Consider the following 20,927-nt stretch of genomic DNA (forward strand, 5'->3'; position numbering starts at 1 on the left):
GATACTTACCTTGCCCAAGGTCATTTTTATTCTTTTCTAATAATTCTTACAACAGTACATTTTAACATAAACTTCATTCAAACGTAGTAAGTCAAGCTAACTCACTGTACCATTTGCTGGACACTATAAATTCTGCTTAATATAGATGGGCTGTTTTAGAACTGAGGGAGCTGAAGAATGTGTGAGAAGAAAATAGATCACAAAAAAATAAGAGAACGCTGAAAGCTAAGATGCTATTCAAAAGAATAAAGTCAAGTAATAGTGAACTATCACTTTGACTATTCCACTGTTAAAATGGAAAGGGGATTTTTACAGATTATTTAAGACACCTACAATTCTTTTTGCTGTAAATTGTATCTGCTGATTGTCAGTCACACTACAAATTGTAGTCATTATTGGCATGATTAACAGCCCTGAAGATACTTATCCTTTTCTGGATTGATCTTCTTGCCTTTCTCAAATAAATCTAAATCAAATTGCCTAAATAGCTGACTGATGCTGAGCTATCACAGATATTTGCATACCACTCTGCAAGCCGTTTCCTCTTTGTACAAATAAGGCAAAGTAAAATTACTAGCACATGACATGGGCAGTGCAGGCATAGTCCTGGGATTTGTTATAAGCCAATGATCATCATTTATCCTAATACATCAGCAACACTACCTCAGTGGCAGGAAAACTAAAAGAATACAAAATGCTCAGGAGGTCAGGTATCATCTCATTCCATGGAAATAAATGAACTGCACATGAACTCACTTATCCCCTTTCTTTAAAAATCAGTCAATGCTCAGGAAATTTCAACAAGTAAAAAAAATATTTTCTTCAGATGAGGAACACTTATGTTTGTGATTACCATTTGCAAATTGTATTTGGTGCTGTTTAGCATCCTGCTACTGTCAACAGTCTGGTTCAGCTGCTCGTGGGTTCAAGTCCAACCCAGCAAAAAGAACACAAAAAATCTAGACAAACGGTTTGTGCATAACCAAAGGTGCAGAGTTGGAAGGGCTTTCTTTGTTCTTCTGTAAGGTATACTTGTATAGAGACAGCCTTATAGATTTTCTGGCAATCTAAGCCCTGTTGATATACTTATCTTAAATACATCTAGCAATCAGCACATTGTGGGACCTTATTGTGCAAATATTTGCTGATATGTCTTTTTCATTTCATGCAGTAAGTCTGGAAATTGTGCCAGAATTAAATACATTTTGTACATGTAATAAAAATATTCTATCTATGGAGATTAGTGTCATAACAGGTAGTAATTATAGGAGTTTATGATTACTTACTTTGTCCAGACATGCTTACTTGCTGTTGTTGATTCTATATTCTACAACATAGCAATTGTGATCTTGTTTAAAGATACCGATCAGTTCTAAACTGCCAAGCTACTATTTTTTCATTTAAACAAAGTCAAAATAGATCTGTAATAAAATCCAGATCAATAACAACTGGGGGGAGAAGTACAAAGCAAAATCAGAATGTTGAGTTGAAAAATGTTGCTGAATGTACGACTTCATTCTGAGGTGCCATGTACAAATGAGTGTCCTTTGCTGCATCTCTGCATTACAACCAAGTTTCACAACTGTGCTAGCAAAGGGCAAGTGGTAATGAAACAGTGCAAAATTATTTTTGCATGTTAATTCTGCACCACTCTAACAATTTAACAAATGCATCACACATCCTTTGAAACAAATTATTTTAAATTTACCATCTGACAAATGGAATACAATAGTGTTTTTAGAAATATTACTGATTCCACATACAATGTACCAAGGTACGTTTAGTGTTCTGCACATCAGTATTCCAAAAACTTAACTGAGTGAGGAGGTACTAAAAGTACTAAAGCACTTTTCATACTAAAAGTGTTTCATTGCTTGGAGAAGTTCTGGACTTTGTACCAAAGGAACTAATTATTTTCCTTTAATGATAAATACAGAAATTTTTTTAAAAAAGACAACATTCCAATTTACCAACAGAAATATCACTTAAATAGAGAAAGTCGTTTTGTACGCTATCTCCAAACTGGGCCTATGAAACGTTCAAAGGTTAAGTATTACAGACAGCATTTGGTGTAGAAGACAATTATATACGATTATCAGGTCTGCAAAGCATAAATTACATTTACTCTAAAATTCATGTAACCAACTCCATCCAATTTCATCAGAGCTTGGTACTTTGCCGTGGGACAAACTCCAGTTCCTGATTATGGAAACATTATACACATCTTTCAACAAGTTTTAGCATCTGAAATTTGATGCTTAAAAATCATTGTATCTTTCTAGCATGCAAATCTTCAACATGCAGATTCAGCCCTGACACAGTATTTACAATATTCTCAGAGCGCCTGGATACAATTCCTAGCACAACATTTACCATTTCAAATAAAATAAGGGGTAGCGACAATCTGCTTTAATCTGATTTATTGGTTCAGAAGTAGTTAAGACCACCTTTGTGCATGATCCTTTGTGATCTGTGAGCAACTGGTTCACCACTTGTGTAAAAGTGCTGCTGATCCTTACAGCTGTACTTTTGTTCCTATCGAAAACTATTCTGCCTCATAAAACAAGAATTAGTTTTATCAATTTGAGATGCCTCAATGTTCAAACAAGAGCGACCATCTTGTTTGACGCAGTTGACACGATCAGGTGTAGTGCCATTGACATCAGCATCCCAGTACAAAGCTGCAAAGTATTTGAAACTTAATGTAAAATAATCTAGAAAGACAAAACTTATTACATCAGTGAACACACAGCCAATGGAACCATTCTTTAAACCATGAAATGTCTACTGAACATAAATAATACAGCATTTCCAATATAGACAAATAGGAAACATCATTTGCATTTCCTTCATAAAAAGGGAAAGAGCACTCTCTGCCGATGCTCACTGAAACAATCATGTAAAACGTCCCACAGTATAGCAGTTTTATTTCTGGTACACGCAGATTGTTCTTTAAACATCTCACTGGAATATTGTCTTTAGATCTTTATATCAAAGTTAATTGTCTTCTTAGTCAAGATCAATAGGATTGACATCTTCTGGTCCTTCTCCATCAACCTCATCATCCTCTCCTGTACCCATCAAGCTGTTCAAAAGGTTTCCTGGAAAAGAAATAACTATTATAGTCACAGGATTTAATACAGCAAACATCCATCATTTTTTAGAATTTATGATAACAACCAATTTCTTTCAATAAATGTTAAAACTCTCTAAATGCTTTCAAAATCTAGATTTCACTTTAAATCAAAAATCATGCATCTGACTGCATTTTACATTTGACTTTTTAATGTATAAATTCCTAATCAAATTCAAAATGAGATCTGTGTCTGTAAATTTGCTGTGATCACCAGAGGACTGTCATAATGCCCAGCTCTGCTCCAATTAAAGATTCAAAGTAAATTTATTATCAAAGTACATATATCACCATTCAAAATGCATGTTTCAATGCACATATACTCTTCCTCAGAATGCTAACTACAAACAGAAAAGAAAGGGTATCCTTAAATGCTGCCCAAATACATGTATTTTCTAGCAAGATATTTCACAACATTGGCTTCTGACTGTCAAAGAAAGAGTGAGGTAAAACTATACCAGGCCTACGCACCTTGTCATAATTAATGACACATTACTTGCTCAGTCTGCACCAGCGTTCATACAATGCTTCAACTGAAACTGATTTTGATCTGTGTTTTTTTATACATCCCAAGGTAGTAACTAAGCAGCTTACTAACCCATCATTCTTTATTCCACAGATACTATATCTTTGAGATAGTCAGCAAAATAACCAAATACGTTGGAATTCTATGTTTATGCACAGCTTTCAACATTTTAAAGAATTGTTTTTGCCTCCATCAACCTTCTGCACCCATCAGAAGTAATTCTGTATTTGACATCTATCCTTATACAATCACAAAGTGCTCAGTTTTCAAAACTGCATCTTATATTCAAATTGTAGTCTTACTAAATAACTAGGAACTAATTTAAGAGGGAATAGTGGGGATAAGCTCCTACTACCTAGTAAATGCTCCCAATGACGTGCATTTCAAATAGCCTTTGACAACCATGTAACATTTGACATGCATGTAACGAACTCATCTTCCACCTTGGCCACGAACTTATCAATCACCCCTGCTGTGGACCACTTCTACAAAGAAGGGATCCGTATGCTCCACGACCACTGGACTAAGTGTGTACGTGTAGGAGGGGACTATGTTGAAAAATAAATGTGCTAGGTTTTCTAAAATTGACTCCTTCTACCTTAGGCCACGAACTTATCAATCACCCTCGTATATCAGTCTCTGCCATTCCTTTGGATTCATCAGCTGTGTGGAGAGGGGGAGCCTGCTGCATGGCCAACAATTTGCTCTCCACATCGTACTGCCGTGGCTTGTGTACTGGCTTGCATGGCTGACCCTGATCAAATGAAGGTCTACTTCATTGGTCAGATTCACAAGAAACTGTTTCTGCAATGTACAAACTGCAGCGGGTTATTTTATGCATAAGACAAAGAAATAAAATCACATTAAAAATATTACTGTTAATGTTCACACTTTTCACTGGTTAAATAGGTTTTGGTTCTAAGATGCTTTCACAATAGTTAAATTCTTAACACATTGTGAAGATATTCCTAATTTATTGGTGTAAAGTAATTCATATTTTGTAATGGAACAGAATTGGGATCATTTGCCAAAATTCAAGCACCAAAATACTAAACAGAGCCAGAAGAGCTGGCTTCACATCACCCCTGTTTGACATGCATGTACTATGAGGTTCATGTTGTGCAACGCATTCACTGGACTTTCTAGAAACTTGGTCAGCCCAACTAATCTTGCTGATTTGCTTCAACATGCATGTTTTTAAAGTTAATGAACACAGACTTCCTTTGAGTAGTATAATTACTGATCAAATAAGCATGTGGAATGAATCAGAATGGGTAATAATTAAAATTTAACTATTGTTGATTTGTTACCTCAGTACAATGTGGTAAGCATTCACTAACTATTACCTACACAATCCTGACCTGCTTCACACCGCTACCATCAATGTCATAAATACAAGATATTCAGGCTATGAAAACAGAGTAAAATGTCTTTGGTAGTATTCTATCTCCTCCCTCCCAAATACTGCATCCTTCAAGTGATAATTCTGAGATCAGAGCCTCAGCTCTTCACAAAGGTTACCCAAGATATAATTGTAAACATTTCCTCTGATTAAGCATAGAAATACAAAGGCTAACACCTCCATCTTCACCAAAGCTGTAATTAGATCAGACCATATCTCCACCTAGACTGCTCACTTTCATCTTCCACTGCTTTTGGCCCCTTATCTCCAGACCAAATATTTCATCGTAACGCTTACCCATCTCCCAGCCACTACACTCCTGAAAACGCTAGTTCCTCCAAAACTCAGCTACCTATACTCCATATCAGAGGTGGTGAACATTTTAGGGTACATGTGCCCAAAATGGGGATAAGCTTTTCAAAAATTCTCTTGCGTGCCATGTTAATTCTGAGCAGAGATTAATTAATGATTAGTAACAATTATGGACTTTAAGGAAAAATTGTTTGCTTATTTTATTCATTCATTGTTTTATTATTAATAGAAGTGTAACAGGGACAAATTGAAATGAATGAAGCATTTTAGAAAATGTTCAAAACTATCAATATTAATCTGTTAAAAAGGCAAAAATATTAAAAAAATAGTATTGTTATTGTAACCATTTACAATCCAAATACAGAGCTGTGCACCAGGATTTCAAAACATATCATCCAATGTCACATGTTCACACAACCATCTAAAGACGTCCTGCCAGAGTGAGACATTTCCTGGGAAAACAACTCACTGCTCTCTGGTTATCAAAAAATCATTCGTTGCTTCATTTGGCAGTGAATATAATGATTATATACCTTTTACTTATGGGCGGGTTTAAACAATTGAGGGGTGGCACTGCATACTGCATGCCACATGCCAACAAAATATTTGCAGGTGCCATCTTGGGAACGTGTGCCAGCCTTGCGACTGTCAACGCGAAGGCACTAGAAACAGGGTGTGTCAGTTACTTGCTTTTCAATGAGGCCATCACTGATCTATTTGCTGCTCTGATCTCTCTATAATCCTCACTTCCACAAAAGTCCAAAATCGAACAAGATCTGATGAATGGTCAAAATGACACAAACTGTTAACTGTTTCACTTCCATGGCCTGCTTCAGATCCTGGGACAACATTACCAAACAAGATCCAATTTAACCTGGTCTTGAAATACTTAATTGATTCAGCAAATGCACTAGAGCTGTGACTCTGATTTTAACATTGTACTCCCTTGCTCTGGATTTCACTCATGCAACACGCAGGAGGATTGAAACAATCTGTTGGGGAAAGAGGACGGAAATCAGATCATGAACATAAGAGATTCTGCAGATGCTGGAAATTCAAAATGCTGGAAGAACTCAGCAACTCAGGCAGTATCAATGGAAATGAATAACGAGTCGACTTTTTGGGCCAAGACCCTTCATTAGGACAGATCGAATCATGCTGCATCTAACCCTGACAATGCTTGACCTTGATAATGTTTACTTGTCATGCAAACTGACAGTAAAGCCCGAGAGCCTTGATGAGTGCAATGATCATAAATAAAAGTATACCTTTTGTTTTAATTGCAACAGGCTGCTGATTGTAGGTATAATTAACGACAGCTCTGCAAACATGACTTGAACCCCTGCTCTAGATGCTCTATCTACATCACATTAACTAGCTGAATAGAAGATGCCACATTTATGTTAGATACAAGAGGATTATGTAGCACTTAAGGAAATTAATCGCTTACTTTATAATGTAAATAACTCCATAATTGGCTTACCTAATAATCCTCCATATGAGGAAGTCTGTCTTGGTGCAACTCCAAAGAAAATCTGACCTATTCGGTCTAGATACTGGAATTAAAAATAGCAAAAAATCAAAATCTGAAAGCTTAATCTACTTAGATGAAGGAAGACAAGGAGCATTAGTAAATCGGTAAATATGCAGATACTGACAGTAGTCTGAAATAGTGTGCCTCAGTAATTCAAAGAAATTGATTTCACAAATTTAAACTGAAATATTATTCAGATGGTTATAGCTTAATTGTTTTTAAATAACTCGTAACTTTTTAAAACATAATTTTGATTGATTCTACAAAGTTTTCTCATGGGGGTATATGGAAAATGCTTCACGTTATGAGAGTTTAATACACAATCATATTGGATCCTCTGTACATCCATATAGTAGCTCAATAATACTTTTAATTACAGTTTTACAACTTTTCCCAATTTACTTTTCCCTCTCTTTGCTGTTATTTGGCAATGAGCTAAATTATGTTTGAAAGCAGAAGTGTTTTTCCTGTAGTTTCACAAACACTGTCAGCAATTCAATTTAACTGAAAGATGCAGTGTAATCAACTGATTTCAGATTCCATCTTGTTTGAGCTGGATCTTTGAAGGAGCAAAGAGATATTCAGTCAAACTCTTCTTTTAAAAAAAAGAAAACCGAAAAAGGCTTCATGGCTAACTTGTTAGATGCATCATTAGTTTTTGATTATTCCCACTGCTTAATCTTACATTACCAGAATCAACTACTGTATCTCTCAATTTATCAAAGTTCACAAAACCGTAATTCATTATGAGAAAAGGGCTGAGTATGAAAAAATGGCTTAAAAGAAAAATTTTAATACCTTTTCCAATTGTTGTAAACAAATATAGAAGAGCTCAGCAAAATTCATCAGTGGCCTTATCTCTCAGTATTTTTTAAGGAAATTCCTTGTTACGTGATTTATAATGATTTCATTACCTAAAATCACAGAAAACCTTGCCAACAGGTTTCCACAACCACTCATGACCATTAAAACAATAATATGACTCAAAATTTCTATTTATGCTGAAAATTCTCATGTATTGTTAAAGCAGAAAATGTGCAAGACTATGCGCGAGTTGTATTAAAGGTGACCTACCTTAATATCCTCATTCAAATGGAGTGACTCCTCCAAACGCAAATGGGCATTTGCTTCCTGTTGCAGCCTGAAATGTGTGAAGGGGAAAAAGAGGAAATAAGGGCTTCCTAATCCTCTTCAAGTTTCTCCCCCATTTCTATTGTGGCCCCATTTTCATGTTTACCACCTATAGGAATTCACATAGCTTGCAACAAGAAATAAGAGCAATTAACTGCGTACAAAGTTTAAGAGGTCATGCAGACCATCTTGTTTCAGCTGGATCTTTGAAAAAGCCAAGAGATACTCAATCAAACTCTTGCCTTTCCCCAGTGCCCTGCAATATTTCCTTTGACAGAGAGGATGGATATGCCTAAATCTGCTACCACTATTTCTTCAATTGCCGTATTCCACAACAACTTACTGCAAAGCAAGAAATGGCCTCTCTACACTCCTTTCTCACATCTACAAGCACAAATGCACAAGGTAGAACTTGCAAAATGATTGAGGGAAGAGTAGAAATACGCTAAAGGTGGTATTTAGTCAAGAGGACTGTTAGCCTAAAACAAGCACAACGAGCTGGAATGAATCCAAATCTCTTTTTCCATCCTATAAAACATGAGGGCAGTCAGTCCATTAGATCAATACTGGATCCCAAGGAGTAATTCCAAAAAATCAGCCCTATTCATCTCCCCTCATTTTGACGTGCCCTCAAACACACATCAACTCTCCTGTGACTTTTTGCCATTAACTTGCGTTAGCCTACCAGCATGTTTTTGGAAAGTGGAAGCAAACCAGATTACCCAGAGGAGACTTAGGCAGGCATGATGAAAACACGCAAACTCCACACAGGCGACATCCAAGGTTGGATCAAACCTGGAACTGTGAAACAGCTGCACTAAGTGCTGCACCACAGCTATTACATCCAAAGTATTACAAAATGCAAGGCATAACAGACATTGAAATGTAACCACTTTACTGCCTAATGCCAAATGGAAATGGTGCAGCTCAGATTTCACCTATGGCAAAAGCAGGTTTAGTTCAATAGCTCTTTTTCTTCCGAAAGATTTAGGACAATGTGAGGGAGGGCCACAGACCCCATGAAAATGCTTCCCAACCTCTTTTCTCTCACTTTATTCCAGAATCAGACAAGCTCATGCCAAAGGTAAGGACAGCCATTGTCCATTTATGCTTCACACATCATTCATATCTCAAGATATTCTGGGAGAGGTGGTGCCTGGAGCCAGAGTGACAGTAGGTAATTTAAAATTAAGTAAAAGCAGCATGTATTCGAGATGATTCATAATGCATGCAAATTTTCTCCACGATAAGAAACAGGAAAATCGGCTCTTTGACCCATTGAATCTGTGATGACCATCAAGTACCCATCTACAATAATCATATTTTCTGGCACTCAGCCCATAGCCTTCTCTGACATGGTGTTTCAGGTCACTTAAACCACTATTATGAGACTTATAATTTTCTACAATAGCTTACCAAAATCCAGAAAGCCTCCAGCCCAGTCATTTTCTCTCCTTGTAGTTGAAACTCATCCTATCTATAGTGTGACCACTGAACTAAGCATAGTACTCCAGCTGTGGTCTAAGGTTCTACATAGCTGTACCACTAACCTCTTGCTGTTATTGCCTGTATGCTGACTAACAAAGTATGTACAGCTTCTTAACCATACATATTCTGCTGTTTTCATAGACCTATGCACCAAGGGCCTTCTGTTTCTTAGTAATTCCTAGGGTTCTTAATATTGTATATTAGCTCTCCCAAAGAGTATCACCTCTCATCTTACAGGATTAAATTCCATCAGTCATGCTTCTAACCATCTTACCAGTTGATCAATATCATACTGCAGCCAAAGACTATTCTCCTCACTCTCAACACCATCTGCAGACTTAACTGATCATAAGCTATACATTTACATCCAGACAGTTCATAAACAAAAAATACTAAGATTGTAGCATGAACACCTTAGCACAGGCTTCCAAACCAGTCACTTGGTGCTTCCTAAAACAAAGCCCATTTCGATGCAAATTACTCAGTTCCCTAGGATTTCAATGGCTCTTTTTGGATTTTGGCGAAGGCCTCGTTGAAGGAAGGCCATTCAAACTACATCAAGTGTCCATCTCATCAACTCCCGGTGTGCTACATTTGCTTGGAAATTCCAAACTTCTAAAGATTCAGGATGGAGCAGACCGAGACAATATTATGAAAAGGCAGATATCTTTCTGATCAACAAATAACTGCTGCCATCACTTAAAATTATCATGTTCTTATTCTGAAACAGCAGTTGCATCACATAAAGTGCTGAAGAGCTAGGAAAAAAATGAAAGGATATTATACACTGCTATGCCTGCATTACATTAAGGAGGAGGACTTCATGCCTGATTTTCTCTTCAGGCATGCAGCAGGAGGCAAATTTCCATTTGTGAAGGAAGGAGTCCTGAGAAGGAGACAAGATCATCAGTCCAAACAACACACAATCACATGAACATATAAAACTGGACCTGATGTGGGCCACTCTACTCTTTGAGTCAGTTTTCCTATTCAATTAGATCACGGGTGGCCTTCTATATCAACTCCACTATCTTCAATCCCTGTCTTAAATAAAGTTCCTTACTGAACATCACAGTCCTTTGGTACAGAGAACAAAGGTTTATTCAAGATTCGTGATGGTTTAATGCAATTTCCAGTACACAATTGTAAAGGAGAATGAATTAATTCTTCCTCCAGAACTGATAACCGCATGTAAAAAACACACAAATATAAAGAACACAGTGATTTAAAAAACACTACATAATATAGCTTACATGCATAGACTGATTATACGTACATAAAATAACACTTGGTACATGAGTGTCTGTACATAAAGTGACTGACAGGAAATGATAAAGTAGTGGTGATGATGGGTGTGGTGCAGTAGTGGGTACAATCCTTCTTGTGAAAAACCTGTCATAAATGGATGCCTCAAAAAAGCGGCATCCATCATAAGGACCCCAATCACCCTAAGACATGCTCTCTTATTACTACCATCAAGGAAAAGGTACAGGAGCCTGAAGACACACACTCAATGTTTTAGTTGAGGCTTCTTCCCCTCTGGCATCAGATTTCTGAAGAGACAATGAACCAATCCGTGAATACTACCTCACTATTTTAGCTCTCTTTTAGTACTACTTAGTTAATTTAGTTTTTAAAATATATTTATTTGTGTAATTTATAATAATTTTTTAGGTATTACACTGTACAGCTGCTGCAAAACAACAAATTTCAAAACATGTCAGTGAAGTTAACTCTGATTCCGAGTTTACAATCTCAGGTTATAAACTTTCCAGTCAATCCTCCTAATACCTACCTAATCATGGCCCTTGATATGGCAGTAAAGTCATCTTTCATATTTCTATAGTGCAATGAAAGCAAGCCTAGAATACTTCCAGAAATGGGTTTATATCAATGACCTGAGTAAGAGAAGTGGAAGTATCAAATCAATATACTGGAAATGCCTTTATTATTACTGAATCCAAGTTTATTAAATTACAGTGAGGTGAAAAGTAATTTGTAAGGGGACATAAAAATGATATTGTACATGTTAATGTTTCATCTTGATGTCTTGTTCGCTCACATGTCATTATCCTTTTGCAGCCACTTTATGTTCTACTCTCAAGTTATTCATCAATTGACATCACCCTTAGTCCCCTCAAGTAAGGGATTAGTCCAGACACAAAGAGCGGCCTAGCAGCATCGATTTTATGTAATTATTTCTTGTTTAAAACTTGCTTGTTTCTTGAAAATCCAAGTAAACAACCTTCAGATGCTTTTTATATACCAAGCCAGTCAAACCCATGACCTCTCACAACATGAACGAAGCCAATAAAAGTTAGTTACCTACCTCAATGTACATTGGATCTCTCTTTAAAGATGGCTGATACTGTTCACATAACACTGTAAAAACGGTAAGTTTCCCCCTTTAGCAAAGAATAAAGTACAATAAATATGTTAAAAAATTCTTACAGCTTGCCCAAACTTTCAAATTCTTTTCCATAAAGAAAATACCTACCCCTCAACAGCAAGTAATAAGAACCAAATAAAGTTTAACAAAGGCTGTACAAATGGAGGCCCCTTTTCTATAGAAGGATGCTTCTCTGTATAAGTTGTGAAGACCAGCGATGCTGTGTTCTTATTTTTTAAGCAAAGAAATCTGGAAAAAAGATGGAATTCAAAAATCAGTAAAATCAGCAGTAACAAATTTGTAACCAATGTTAAGGAAATCTCAGAAGTACATTATGGATTGCTTTATCAAAGTTCATTTGGCTACAGAGCAACACACCCGATTCAAATGGTATTCAACTTATTATTTTTTTAATGGAAAAAGGGGAAAAAATTGAAAACTTTTTAAATAAATCAAAAACTTCAAAACAGGTGTATAAATAAACATCTGTTTTAATAGAACATAGAAATCTACAGCACATTACAGGCCCTTCGGCCCACAATGTTGTACTAACTGTGTAACCTACTCCAGAAACTGCCTAGAATTTCCCTACCGCATCGCCCTCCATTGTTCTAAGCTAATGACCTATCTAAGAGTCTCTTAAGGAGAAAAGGCCAAGTTCATTCTACCTAATCTTATAAGGCATGCTCTCCAATCCAGGCAACAATAATCAACAATACCTTGTGAAATTTTTCTTTTAAAATATAATATTAAAACAACTTCACTCAGGGGGTGATGGGAGTATGGAACGAGGTGCCAGTGGAAGTACTGGATGTGGATTGAACTTCAACATTTAATAGAAGTTTTGGATAAGTATGGGTGTGGAGGGCTATGGTGCAGTTGCAGGTCAATGGGATTAAACAGAATAACGGTTCAGCACAGACAAGATGAGCCAAAGGGCATGTTTCTGTGCTGTAGTGCTCTGACTCTAACTTTAAAAATATTCTACATTCAAAACCTTTAATGATGTCATGAACAACTAAAATGAGTATTTTGAAAGAGGAGATGTCAAATTTACATCTTTGTGGAGTCAGAAAAAATCAAACCATTCAGCTTAGCATTCATCATCAGCTTTCTAAAGTTTGAACAGGATCAATGGGATAACTTTCTGTTTAAAAAGCCTTAAGTAAAAATTTAGAATTCGTATCATTTAATTTCTCCAAAACAGATGTTAAATACCAATAAGATCATAAGACATAGGAGCAGAATCAGGCCACTTGGTTCATTGAGTCTGCTCCACCATTTTATCATGGCTATTCCTCTCAGCCCCAATCTCCTATGTTCTCCCCATATCCCTTCATGCCCTGACCAATCAAGACTCTATCAACCTCTGCCTTAAATATACATACAGACGTGGCCTCCACAACTGCCTGTGGCAACGAATTCCACATTCACCACCCTCTGGCTGAAGAGATTCCTTATCTCAGTCTTAAAAGGACGCCTCTCTATTCTGAGGCTGTGTCCTCTGGTCTTAGAATCTCCCACAAGAAACATTCTCTCCAAATCCACTTTATCAAGACTGTTCATCAAATGATAGGTAACCCGTCATTCTTCATATGATAAACTGTTCAACCCTGTAAACATTTTTGTGAACCAACTTTGAACCCTCTCCAGTTTCAGCACATCCTTTCTAAGAGGCTCAAAACTGCTCTCAACACTCCAAGTGAGGCCTCACCAGTGCTTTATAAAGTCTCAACATTACATCTTACATTTATATTACAGTCCTCGAAAAATGAATGCAAATATTGCATTTGCCTCCTCACCACAGGCTCAACCTGCAAATTAGCCTTTAGAGAATCCTGCACAAGGACACCCCCCCCAAAGTCCTTTTGCACCTCAGCTTTTTGTATTTTCTCTCCATTTAGAAAATAGTTAACCCTTTCATTTCTTCTACCAAAGTACACTGTATTCCATCTGGCACTTCTTTGTTAATTCCCCTAATCTGTCCAAGTCCTTCTGCAGCCTCTCTACTTCCTCAAAACTATCCAACTACCTTCATATCATCAACAAACTTTGCATCAATTCCATCATCCAAATCATTAACGCATAACATAAAAAGAATCAGTCCCAACACAGACTCCTGTGGAACAAGACTAGTCACGGGCACCCAACCAGAAAAGGTTCCCTTTATTCCCACTCTTAGCATTCTGCCAGTCAGCCACTGTTTTATCCATGGTAGAATCTTCAGAATCAGATTTAATATCACCAGCATATGTACTGAAATTTGTTAACTTAGCAGCAACAGTACAATGCAATGATGATATAGGAAAAAAATAAATTATAGTAAGAATATATATGCATATTAAATAGTTAAATTTAAATGGTGCAAAAACAGAACTAATTAAAGTGAGGTAGTGTTCATGGGTTCAATGTCCATTTAGGAATCAGATGGTAGAGGGGGAAAAGTTGCTCCTGAATAGCTAAGTGTATGCCTTCTGACTCCTATACCCCCTTCCTGACTGTAACAATGAGAAGAGGGCATGTCCTGGGTGACGGGGGTCCTTAATAATGGATGCTGCCTTTCTGAGACACCACTCCTTGAAGATGTCTTGGATACTACAGAGGCTAGTACCCAAGATGGAGCTGACTAATTTTACAATTTTCGTGCATCTTCCCTGTAATACCATGGGCTCTTAGCTTGCTAAGCAGCCTTATATGTGGCACCTTGTCAAAGGCCTTCTGAAAATCCAAATACACAACTTGAACCGATTCTCCTTTGTCTATCCTGCTTGTTATTTGTTCAACGAATTCCAACAGATTTGTCAGGCAAGATTTTCCCTTGAGGAAACAATGCTGACTACGGACTATTTTATTCTGTGCCTCCAAGTACCCGAAACCACATCCTTAACAATTGACTCCAACATCTTTCCAACCACTGAGGGCAGACTAACAGGCCTAAAATTTCCCTTCTTCTGTCTCTTTTACTTCTTGCAGAATGCAGTGACATTTACAATTTTCCAATCTTCCGGAACCATTCCAGAATCCAGTGATTCTTGGAAGTTCATTACTAATGCCTCCAGAATCTCTTCAACCACCTCTTTCAGAACTCTGGGGTGTACACCATCTGGTCCAGGTTCTTTATCTACCGCCGGATCGTTCAGTTTCTAGTAATGGCAACTTCACACACTTAATGCCCCCGACACCTGGAACTTCCACCAAACTGCTAAGTGTCTTCCACAGTGAAGACTGATGCAAAATACTTATTCAGTTCATCCGTCATTTCCTTGTCCCCCATTACTACCTCTCCAGCATCATTTTCCAGTGGTCCAGTATCCAATTTCACCTCTCTTTTACACTTTATGTATCCTCTTTAATATTACTGGCTAGCTTACATTCATATTCCATCTTTACCTTCTAAATGACTTTTTTTTTTAAGTTGCCTTCTGTTGGTATTTGAAAGTTTCCCAATCCCCTAACATCCCACTTTTTTTTTCCTCTATTATATGCCTTCTCTGTTGGCTTTGACTTCTCTTGTCAGCCACGGTTATGTCATCTTGCCTTTAGAATATTTCTTCCTCTTTAGGATGTACATATATCCTGTGTCTTCCAAATTGCTTCCAGAAATTCCAGCCATTGCTGCTCTACCATCATCACAGCCAGTGTTCCCCCCCCCCCCCCCGGCAATCAATTCTGGCCAACTCCTCTCTCATAGCCCCATAATTGCCTTTACTCCACTGCAATACTGATACATCTGACTTTAGCTTCTCCTTCTCAAAATTCAGAGTGAATTTAATCATACTATGATCATTTTCTCCTAATAGTTCTTTTACCTTAAGCTCTCTAATCAACTCTGGACCATTGCACAACACCCACTCCAAAATAGCCAAACCCCAAGTGAGCTCAACTATGAGTTGCTCTAAAAAGCCATCTCATAGGGATTCTAGAAATCCCCCCTTTTGAAATCCAGCACCGACCTGATTTTCCCAATTTACCTGCATACTGAAATCCCCCATGCATCTTGTAACGTTGCCCTTTTGGTATGCATTTTCTATCTCCCATTGTAATTCATACACCACATCCTTATTACTGTTTGGGGGTCAGTATACAACTCCTATTAGGGTATTTTTACACTTGCAGTTCCTTAGCTCTATCCGCAATGATTCAACACCTTCCAACCCTATGTCACCCCTTTCTAATGATTTGATACCATTTTTTTTAAACCAACAGAGCAATGCCACCCCCCTGCCTGCCCTTTCGTGACAATGTGTATCCTTGGACATTAAGCTCCCAGCTATAATCTTCTTTCAGCCATAATTCAGTGATGCCTACAACATCATACATGCTCATCTGTAACTGTGCTACAAGCTCATCTACCTTATTCCGTAAACTGCATGCATTCAAATATCACCAGGTAACAAGTTCTTCTACCTCCTCTCTGTAGGCAGTCTCTCCCATCTATGCACATCTCCTCCATCCTATCCAGAGTGGATAGCCAGAGAGTTTTTCCAAAGATGGAAATGGCTAATATGAGGGGGCATAAATTTAAGGTAATTGTGGAAAATATAGGGGGGGATAACAGAGGTAAGGTTTTTACACAGAGAGTGGTGGGTGCGTGGAATGCCCTGTCACAGGTGCTGGTAGAGGCAGATATATTAATGATATTTAAGAAACTCATAGATGGGCACATGGAAAATAGAAAAATGGAGGTGGTAATGGCTAGGTTGATCTTAGAGCAGGTTAAAATGTTTGCACAACATTGTGGGCTGAAGGGCCTGTACTGTGCTTAATATTCTATGCCTATGTCTAAATATAACACCTTCAGTCATGTCTTCAACTTTTTCAATTTTGTTCACCTTTTACATTGCAATTCATCCTGTTGACTGCAATTTTGCCCCATCATCAGCCTCTCCTTGCTAGGAGTCTCACTACACACTGTCTCCCACACTATCACCAGCTTTTATCTGCTCAGGGGATCTCCTATCCACTGCTACCAACCTTATAGTTCCCACACCCCCCACTTCCTGTTTCTACCTCCTAGCCAAGATCCACAAACCTGCCGATCCAGGTAGACTTATTGTCTCCGCTTGCTCCTGTCCCACCGAACTCGTTTCTGCATACCTTGACACTGTTTTATCCCCCCTTGTTCAATCCCTTCCTACCTATGTTCGTGACACTTCTCATGCTTTGAAATTTTTCGATGACTTTAAGTTCCCTGGCCCCCCACCGCTTTATTTTCACCATGGATGTCCAGTCCCTATATACTTCCATCCCCCACCAGGAAGGTCTCAAAGCTCTCCGTTTCTTTTTGGATTCTAGACCTAACCAGTTTCCCTCTACCACCACTCTCCTCCGTCTAGCGGAATTAGTCCTTACTCTTAATTATTTCTCCTTTGGCTCCTCCCACTTCCTCCAAACTAAAGGTGTAGCCATGGACACCCGTATGGGTCCCAGCAATGCCTGCCTTCTTGTTGGCTTTGTGGAACAATCCATGTTCCAAACCTATTCTGGTATCTGTCCCCCACTTTTCCTTCGCTACATCAACGAATGCATTGGCACTGCTTCCTGCATGCATGCTGAGCTCGTTGACTTCATCAACTTTCACCCTGCTCTCAAATTTACCTGGTCCATTTCCGCCAGCTCCCTCCCCTTTCTAGATCTTTCTGTCTCTATCTCCAGAGACAGCTTATCTACTGATGTCTACTATATGCCTACGGACTCTCACAGCTATCTGGACTATTCCTCTTCTCACCCTGTCTCTTGCAAAAATGCTATCCCCTTCTCACAATTCCTCCGTCTCAGCTGCTCTCAGGATGAGGCTTTTCATTCCAGGACGAAGGAGATGTCCTCCTTTTTTAAAGAAAGGGGCTTCCCTTTCTCCACCATCAACTCTGCTCTTAAACGCATCTCTCCCATTTCACACACATCTGCTCTCACTCCATCCTCCCGCCACCCCACTAGGAATAGGGTTCCCCTTGTCCTCACCTACTACCCCACCAGCCTCCGGGTCCAACATATTATTCTCCGTAACTTCCGCCACCTCCAACGGGATCCCACCACTAAGCACATCTTCCCCCCCCCCCCCCCGGCTTTCCGCAGGGATCACTCCCTACGCGACTCCCTTGTCCATTCGTACCCCCCCCCAATCCCTCCCCACCGATCTCCCTCCTGGTGCTTATCCTTGTAAGCGGAACAAGTGCTACACATGGCCTTACACTTCCTCCCTCACTACCATTCAGGGCCCCAAACAGTCCTTCCAGGAGAGGCGACACTTCACCTGTGAGTCAGCTGGGGTGATATACTGCGCCGGTGCTCTCGATGTGGCCTTCTATATATATTGGCGAGACCCGACGCAGATTGGGAGACCATTTCGCTGAACACCTACGCTCTGTCCGCCAGAGAAAGCAGGAACTCCCAGTGGCCACACATTTTAATTCCACGTCCCATTCCCATTCTGATATTTCAACCACGGCCTCCTCTACTGTCAAGATGAAGCCACACTCAGGTTGGAGGAACAACACCTTATATTCCGTCTGGGTAGCTCCAACCTGATGGCATAAACAGTGACTTCTCGAACTTCCATTAATGCCCCACCTCCCCCTCGTACCCCATCCGTTATTGCCCATCCTCTGGGCTTCCCCCCCCCTTTCTTTCTCCCTAGAACTCCCGTCCCATGATCCTCTCATATCCCTTTTGCCATCCGTCCCATGATCCTCTCATATCCCTTTTGCCAATCACCTGTCAAGCTCTTGGCTCCATCCCTCCCCCCGCCCCCCGTCTTCTCCTATCATTTTGGATCTCCCCCTCCCACTTTCAAATCTCTTACTAATTTTTCTTTCAGTTAGTCCTGACGAAGGGACTCGGCCTGAAACATCGACTGTACCTCTTCCTATAGATGCTGCCTGGCCTGCTGCGTTCACCAGCAACTTTTATGTGTGTCACTACACATTTCCTCTGTTTGTAAACCAACTACTTCATCTTCAGCACTATCACTCCGGTTCCCATCCCCCTGCCAAATTAGTTTAAACCCACCCCAAACAACTGTAGACAACTTGCCCTCAAGGATATTGGACACCCTCGGGTTCAGGTGTTATCCGTCCCAATGATCCATAAATCTGAACCCCTGTCCCCTGCACTAGTTCCTCAGCTACGCATTCATCTGCCAAATCATTCTATTCTTAACCTCACTGGCATGTGGCACAAGAGGTCCTGGAGGTCCTGTTTCTCAGCTTTCTACCTAGCTCCCTAAAATCTCTCTTCAGGACCTCCTCACCTTGTCTACCTATGACATTGGTGCTAACATGTCTGGCTGCTCCTCCTCACCCTTGAAAATGCCATGGACCCAAGCTGAGACATCCCTGATCCTGGCACCAGGGAGGCAACATACCATCTGGGTGCCTCTATCATGCCCACAGCACTTCATCTCTGTTCCTCTGACTAAGGAATTTCTATCAACCCTGCAGTCCTCTTCATCTCTCTGCTCTTCTGCGCCACAGCACCAGACTCAGTGCCAAAGACCTGTGGCTCACTATTGAAGGGGACACTATGGGTTGTCCCCTTCAATAGTGACTAAAGTTGTATCATTATTATCAATAGAGTTCTTTAATTGTATGTCAAAACACTGAGTACACAAGAAAAGCAGGGTCGTGGTCAACTTATCAGTCTCATAGAAAAATAATTGGATTGGTGTCATACAGCAGCCCCATTCCACACAACTTTGTGGAAATGTCTTCCAAGAGAAAGGAAACATCACTAGAGAAAACATGAGCATACTTAGCTGGTCAGCAGCAATTGTAGAGGGAGAAACTGTTAACAGCTGAGGTAAAAGACTCTCCAAAAAAATGTTAGTTGTTTCTCTTCCACAGATACTCGCTGAATTATTGAGTGTTTCTAGCATTTTCTGGTTTTTATTTCAGATTTCTAGCCTCCACAGTTATTTTAGGCTTTGCAACTTTAATTACTGCATGGCTTGATGTCCCTTCCAAAAAAAAGGACTGTTAAGCTTGTTCAATTGAATCTATTAGTAACCACATTCTGCTTCACTAGGTACCATGCCAATTCTCACAAGGATTCTATTCAAAAAGCAACAACAAGAAATAGTAATTAAATCATTCCTTTGATCTACAGACCAATTTAAAACCCATTGAACACTTTCCCTCTTGTCACCAGAATCCGAATGCATTTTATTGATTATAGTGCCTATAAAAAGTATTCACACCCATTGGAAGTTTTCATGTTTTATTGTTTTACAACATTGAATCATAGTGGATTTAACTTCTGTCTTTTTTTCACACTGATCTACAGAAAAAGACTCTTTCGTGTCAAAGTGAAAACAGATCTCTACAAAGTGATCTGGAGGGCAGAGCTTAGTCAAGATGGTGCTAAATGGCTACATCTTTGCTTGCATCTTTGGAAACAGCTCTATTTCCATCTTTAATATCTCTATTTTTCCCCTATCAGGGTTCTTTTGAAGACCCTGACCTGGAGTTACACACTGACTTCGGCCCTTTGCAGGAATGGGGCCTGCTCTCGGGGTGTCATGACTGGCCGTTATCTGATGTGCCAAGGGCACAGCCTAAGAGTTTGGCTCGCCTTTGGAAGCCTAGGATCTCAGGGCTCTGGAGACAGGCGGATCGAAGGTAGGTGTCCCAGACCGGTGTGTCGTGGGAGATGGAAGATCTTTGGCTGTGTGCCCAGAGACCTGAGATCTTTGGGCACAGAGCTCGGAAAAAGCGACGCAACGGACTTTTAACATCATACACTAGCAAGTTGTTTGTTATGTCTCCCTTCTTCTTATTAGGGAGAGAGAGAACCTGGTATGTTGAATATCGGATGAACAAGAAGTCTTTGGGGTACTGCAAGTCTGTGTCTTTGCTGTTCCTTTGTTCATGCCTGAGTGCTCAGTGGCAGGTGCTGATGCTTTTTTTTTGCCGGTGGGGTGAGGGGGAATCATTGCTTGCTGCCGCTTACACATGGGAGGGAGGGGAGCTGGGGGGGGGGACTTTGGGGTTCTAACATTTAACTGTCATTCATTCT

At 39.5% G+C, this 20,927-nt stretch overlaps 1 protein-coding gene across 1 annotated transcript in view; it reads right to left on the reverse strand.

Moving 5' to 3' along the window:
- Nucleotides 1–1,687: 1,687 nt before the first annotated feature.
- The window catches only part of get4 (guided entry of tail-anchored proteins factor 4), a 46,096-nt gene continuing 26,856 nt past the window's right edge, over nt 1,688–20,927 (reverse strand). The window contains exons 6-9 of the mRNA XM_063059349.1: nt 12,024–12,164; nt 11,856–11,931; nt 6,857–6,929; nt 1,688–3,101 (exon numbers count right to left, since the gene is read on the reverse strand). Of these exons, the coding sequence (XP_062915419.1) occupies nt 3,010–3,101; nt 6,857–6,929; nt 11,856–11,931; nt 12,024–12,164 (382 nt within the window). The 3' untranslated portion in view covers nt 1,688–3,009. The remainder of the gene's footprint in view (nt 3,102–6,856; nt 6,930–11,855; nt 11,932–12,023; nt 12,165–20,927) is intronic.

The sequence above is a fragment of the Mobula hypostoma genome, chromosome 9 (genome assembly GCF_963921235.1).
Source record: "Mobula hypostoma chromosome 9, sMobHyp1.1, whole genome shotgun sequence".
Classification (NCBI taxonomy): Eukaryota; Metazoa; Chordata; class Chondrichthyes; order Myliobatiformes; family Myliobatidae; genus Mobula; species Mobula hypostoma.